Here is a 6,448-nt window from a genome sequence, read left to right on the forward strand (position 1 = left end):
TATACTGTATGCTAGCTAGTTTAACTATGCATTTAGGGAGTTTGAATTGCTTTACTTCTACAGCTCGGCTCCTACCGCCGGCCTACAGCCCTGTCACTGGCGATCAGACTCCGACTCTGCAGGTGCGAGCACTATTGAGCATGAAAATCTTTGCTTGTGCCCCGTCAGAATGGGATGACTGCCGCCGACTAGTCTATACACGGAAAGCATCTTCACTGTGACGAGGACCGTGTGCGATTCTGCATTCCCCCGCCGGCATAACTGGAAGTGATATAATGCTTAGCAGCAGACTTTTTTTTTTTATCCACGGCGAACTTTGTCGGCGGTCTGTGTTGTGAGGGGTATAAAACATGGCTTTCGAGACAATTGATTCAATTCCAATCAACCATGGATAATTGACAATGTCCAAATCCGCCCAAAATACTACATCCCCGGCCATCGCCGAAACAGATACCTCCAAGGATACTACAGCCGAACGAACCCCAACCATAACAACAGCCCCCATCAACCCAAAGGATGCCGACGACACAACCACCTTCTACAACACCCACAAACCCCTCATAAACCTCCTCCCACCCGCACAGGAATCCCGCCTCATCCGCAAAAACCTGCTCTACCTCCTCGGCCAAACATGGTGGATATCGTTTCTCATCCATCTCGACCGCGCGACGCTCTCGTCCGCGAGTACGATGGGCATTTTCAAGGATGTGAAAATGACAAAGAACGAGTATAATAAGCTGTTTATTGTGTTTTATGTCGGGTATTTGGTGGCGTTGTGGCCCGGGGCGTGGGTGTCGCAGAGGATTGGACATAAGAGGTTTATTACGGGATCGTTGTTTTGTTGGGCGGTGTTGGTTGGGGTACATCCGGCTGTTAGGACGGGGAGGGAGATGATGGCTGTGCGGTTTTTGCTGGGATTGGTGCGCATCCCCTGTTCATCAGCCTTCTGGGTGTGAGATACTGAGACATGGTAGACGGAATCACAGATCGTGCCTTCAACGGCAATCCTGCATCAAGCGTTTTTTCCTCCGAAGAAGTCGCCCTGGGTTCAGTTGTTATGGTGGACGGCTGGATCTCTTGCTAATGTTATGCTGACTATGGTCGCTTACAAGCTCATTAAAGATGATAATGCGGGAACGCTCATCGGGGGCATCGCGTCTTGGAAATGGCTACATATCATCTGCGCAATCGTGACATTCGCCATATTCCTCCCGTTGGTATTTTTCCTGCCAAATACGCCCGTTGAAGCAAAGTGGTTGTCGACAGAGGAGAAAGTGCATACTATTGAGATGATTCGAAGAACAAGAGCTGGAATCGTAAATTCGACATGGAAATGGGAACATGTCAAGGAGTGCTTCTTGGATGTCAAAAGCTGGCTATTCATGTACGCCACCCCCTTACACCTACCCAGACACATTACTTACAAGAGATGAAAATAGCTTTCACATGTTCTTCAACGAACTCCCCAACAACACCTCCGCCCAAACCCCCCTAATCCTCGTCGGCTTCGGCTTCACCCCCGCCCAAAGCGCCCTCTTCAACATCGCAAAACCCCTCTGGGGCATGGTCCTAATCCTAATCTCCGCAGCCCTCCTCTACGCCACAAACCTCGGAACAGGCTACACCTGCGCTCTATCTTACATACCCTGTTTAATCGGGGGAATCATCGAGCTTTCATCTCCTTGGTCGAATAAAGTAGCGCTGGTAGTCGGGACACAGATATCGTCGTTTAAACCGTCGTATCTGCTGGGTTTGAATTGGGCGGGGACGACGACGACGGGGCATACGAAGAAAGTAACTCTTATGTCGTCGTGTATTGTTGCGGCGGCGGTTGCAAATATGATTTCGCCCGAGTATGTCTACTTTTCTTTCAGTTGATATCAAAATTATGCTGCCGAATTGCTAACCATGTGCATGACAGATTCTGGCAATCAAAATACAGCCCCCGCTACGTCCTCCCATGGTCCTTCATGACAGCCTTCTGGTTCATATCGCCCATGATGTGTCTAATCATCCGGTTTTACTTGAACCATCAAAACAAACTTCGAGAAAAGACTTTGGGACCAGGGGAACAGGGTGGCGAGCAGGAGCAGGAGCAGGGGAGTGAGAGTGAGGAAGATGTCAGGGGAGGGTTTTTGGGGGATATGACGGACCGGGAGAATTTGAGGTTTGTTTATCCACTTTAGGTTGGTTTGTCTGAGGGGCGAGTGAGGGGTTGGGTTGGGTTGGTTGGTTGGTTGTGTAACGTGTTTGTTTTGTGGAGGATAAGGGGGTAGTGGTCTGGTTTGAATGCTTGAATGGAAAGTGATGCATGATGAAAGTGAATAGATATCAGAAGTAGCAGATATCTTAAAATAAAAAGGAATCCACATAATCTGCACACGATCAGTGCATATCCTGAAAAGTACATAGTATGTAGATACAAGTAAAGACAATAACCCTTAGGGCATAAAACAAGACCACAGCACGATATTGGACAAAGTCCAAGTTTTCTTTCATTTTCTCATATCTCATATCCTAACCAGGGGTATGGTGGTGTGGTATCTTAATGAATGAACATAACAAAACTCCCGAAACCGAAATCACCGAAAATCAAGACTCAAAGCAAAAGGGTATCAAACCCGGCCACGCCATGCAAACGATTGATGTGCGATCTCAACGAAATCAAATCAAAGTCAAGAATCAAAGGCAAAAATGCCAGGCAAAACAAGTCGTTAAGCGTAACTCGTAAGTCATGTCTATGACATAACAAGAAAAGAAGCGAAGCACAACAAAATAGATAGATAGACAAACACATACACAGCTATCTATCCAACGAAAACGTCCAGCCCGTCGCAAGAGCGGCATACATCGGCTGCTGTTGCTGCTGCTGCTGCTGCTCCTGCAAAGTAGAAAGATGCTGCTGATACGCATTCAGAATGTCAAGGGGCAGACCAGCTGTCGCCGTCTGAGCGTGAGGCTGAGGCTGAGTATGAGAGTTCGTGTCCAGGCCCGTGGGAAGCATCATCGGGGGATGGATGCGGGTGCTTGGGTCCTCCGCGTAGTACATGTACGGAGACGTGAGCGGGGTATCGTGGTGACTGGTTGCCGCGGAGGGGAGGGTGGCACTCGTGCAGGTGCTTGTGCATGAGGGGATGTCGTTGCCCAGACTGACGGTTGTGTCGAGGGAGAGTCGGGGCATTATCAGGCCTTGCTGACGTTGTTGGGGAGTATGGTAACCTGTACCCGAGTAGCCGGAATACTGGTAGTTCTGCTGCTGCTGCTGCTGCTGCTGCTGCTGTGGCTCCGCCTGAGTTGGAAGCATGTCAGCCTCCCACTTAAACGGCTTGTGCAGAGACTCGGCAGGGCTGCAGATACTCGAAGTCGGCTGAGAGGGCGTAGCAGGCTCCGGAGACGGATCGGTCGTCGCGCTATCGGTCGAGTTGCTCGAGAGGTACCGTAGATACTGCAGGTCCTCGGACTCTTCGTTCGGGTCTTCGGGACTCTCTTCGGCTTGTCTTATGATGCCCATTCGGTCGAGGATGTCGTGGGTTAGGGGGTGGCCGTCGGCGGTCATTTGTAGGGGGTCGCCGGGGAAGCAGTGATTGTCGGAGCAGATTCTGTGGAGGCCTTGGAGACCTTTGACAGCCATGGATAGGTTGGATTCAAGTAGTTCGACGTAGCTATTGCTAAGCAATTAGTATGTTTCTGATGTCATAGTTCCTTGGGGGAGACTTACCCCTTTGAGTACACCCTCGTCTGGGTAGCCTTTCTCTCCCGAAACAGACACGGGTGGTTATACGCGGCGCAGCGGTTGCAGGGTTGCTTTCCATCGCACTTGAGCCAGTCAGTTTCTGGAAGCCAGCAGGAGAGCAAAGAGAAAACAAAATACTAACCTTGGTCTTCTTGATCCTGCACCGGTCACAAGCCTTAAGGACATGCTTGCGCTTGACCCGGAACACGCGTTGTGGTTTTTCCTCCATTTCCTGTTGGCATTCAAGTTCAGAGAACTGTGCTACCGCGGTGAGATCATAGAGATTCTCTGGTAGACCGGGGATATTCGTCTTGGGACGGAGCTTTGGTTGTCGGGGCATCGGTACTTCTGCTGTAGCCGCTGCGGAGGAGTAACAACCGAGAAAAGATAATGAAGACGAAACTCTTCAAGAATGAAACTGACTCAGTGTGCGCAAGTAAATTGACAGCAAGTCACCAAAAGAAAAATTGAAGAAAACAGAGGCTGAAGTACTTTGACGAGCAGGTGGGGGAGGGGCTTTATAAAAGTACAACAAGGCGGCTTGGACTGATATCACTCTTTTCGTGCCAGATACCGAAAAAAAAAAAAGCTGCAAGCCCCGCATAAGCAGATCCTTATAGCCGTGCCTGTCTGTCCAATTGCTGTATACTACGAGAGACCTGCCAGCGAGTGACGTGGAAAAGCTCTGGCGGCTGTGACAGGTACATACATACATGGGCATACTACTACACCGCAGTTACAGGGAAAAGAAAAAGAAAAAAATGCCCCGCAAACAAAAATGCAAATACTGTACATGATTGCTGCCCCACGCTCCTCTGCTTCGCTCTAGGGCTGCTGACACGAATTGAAGCAGAGGAGGATTTGCCGTCAAACGGTCCGAGCCGATGGCAAATAGGCGGGTCAAAGACGGACAGACAGGACGACAAGTGACAAAAAGACCCCGGTCGTTTGGGCAGCGAGGGACAGGGTGACATACATTTTCGATTATCGTCACGCCGAGGTTTGCGCTGCGCTGTGCAATGGCAGAAAGTGTCAGCATGGCATGGCTTTTGAGTCCAGTGACCATGTGGACAGGGATTTGGCGCTAGAAGTAACTCTGTAGAGGCTCTGTCGGTGAGCATGGCAAAATAATAATACTCATAATAATTTCAATCCACTGGACGGCATTGGGTGTACAAGCACATGATACACAGGTAGTCCCTTAAATCACTCAAAGTATAGGCACAATCTGAGAGGGAAATGAGCACGCGCTATCACGTTCTGCCCGGATGAAACTCGTCCGATATTCAATTGTGTGCTTCTCATGGGCGAGCACTGCAGAAGGATTGATGTAACGAGTCAAGCATAGGATATGTGGCTGGTATGGGTACATGGCATATGTACACTATTGCAGATGAGGGGTCACCATCACCCATTTTTCCAACCCGTTTATCTTCATGCAACTAACAAAGAAGGAATCACATGAATAACGAGTACTGCAGTACTCCCTTTGTCCGTCTCACCTAGTCGTATCATAGGTACAAGGACCGGGTATCTCATTAACCAGTCGCCGAGGAATTACAGTTCGCCATGACTTTGCAAGTTGTACGGTTTGATTAGTGACTGGCTGGAAGGTGATTTGAGTATTCTGTATCAGACTTGACATCATAATCTGTATATACCATGTCAGTGAAAAACGAGCTAAAACACTAGGGTTAGGCAATCAAATATCAACATTATTAAAAACGACCCCGCTTTGGGGAGAATTTTGTTTAGATCTCTTTGTGAATAAGCAGAAAGAAAAAGAATGATCATTCAGCGCCTGGAGAACATCCCAGCCTTATCCCGGTCAATGCACTGCCACAGTAAAGGATGGCCATGCGTGAAAGAATGCAGTGATTCGATGATGTTGAAGATCGCCATTTCTTTTTCACCAGGGACCGGAGGCTGAAAAGCAATCATTCTGCTCTGACAGGCCTGCGACGCAAAAGCAACAAACATCTTGCCTCGGTGTTACTGGCGGCGGTTAAACGGGCTATTCGAAAATTCATTCTAGTGTTGTTCGTGACTCGGGAATATTCGATTGCTCGGTCAATAACCGGAAGACCCGATTTATATCTAGTAGAGTATGATTCTGACTGTGCATGACGTAAATCTGTATATCTCTCAGGCGATAATAGGGCGATCCTCTAAACAAAGGATATACAAATTACCGCACTTACTCGAAACGGAACGGCCTTTCCGATTCTGCACCAAGTAGAAAACATGCTGTAGAAAGAAATACCCAGCGGATACGAGTCCGACGGATGAAATCACGAGTGTAACAAATGCCTCAAATCCGGAGTGATATCCGATGATGCAGATGCGATTTGGCTCAATACAATCAGAACCAACCAATCTACCTTTGGGAGTGATGACGATGGCGATGGTGATGGCGATGGCAAACCACTTATTGGGTAGTCAGCTGACCACTACTGACGATATGAACCCTAACTTGACAGCCAGCGTATTGCCGCTAATTGCATATGCCAGCTCCTAAATAATTCTCAAATGAAACATTTTCTACTGCAACAACATCATACAATTAATTCTAATCTGATACATACAAAGGAGATCTCGTTCTGTCACTTCCACATGCGGATTCCCCACAAATCTTGATGTTGGACCGGCCGTCGTCGAGCCATGGTTCTACCACGCCTTCGAGGCATGGCAAAAAAAAAAAAAAAAAAAAAAAAA

General features: G+C 48.4%; 2 protein-coding genes across 2 annotated transcripts; one reads left to right on the forward strand and one right to left on the reverse strand.

Moving 5' to 3' along the window:
• The first annotated feature begins 118 nt into the window (after positions 1–118).
• ASPGLDRAFT_974158 (uncharacterized protein) lies at positions 119–2,408 on the forward strand. Its single transcript, XM_022550604.1, has 5 exons — positions 119–920; positions 975–1,384; positions 1,440–1,853; positions 1,922–2,186; positions 2,213–2,408. The coding sequence occupies exons 1-4, from the start codon at positions 402–404 to the stop codon at positions 2,184–2,186; spliced, it is 1,608 nt and encodes a 535-aa protein (XP_022404306.1). The 5' UTR covers positions 119–401; the 3' UTR covers positions 2,213–2,408.
• A 395-nt stretch (positions 2,409–2,803) lies between these two features.
• Positions 2,804–4,073, reverse strand: ASPGLDRAFT_32119 (Zn(II)2Cys6 transcription factor domain-containing protein; the record flags this gene model as incomplete). The annotated part of the gene is made up of 3 exons (XM_022544135.1): positions 2,804–3,662; positions 3,719–3,816; positions 3,876–4,073. 3 exons carry the CDS (start codon positions 4,071–4,073, stop codon positions 2,804–2,806), a joined length of 1,155 nt encoding a protein of 384 aa, XP_022404307.1.
• Positions 4,074–6,448: the final 2,375 nt, after the last annotated feature.

Source organism: Aspergillus glaucus, assembly GCF_001890805.1.
Source record: "Aspergillus glaucus CBS 516.65 unplaced genomic scaffold ASPGLscaffold_3, whole genome shotgun sequence".
Lineage (NCBI taxonomy): Eukaryota > Fungi > Ascomycota > Eurotiomycetes > Eurotiales > Aspergillaceae > Aspergillus > Aspergillus glaucus.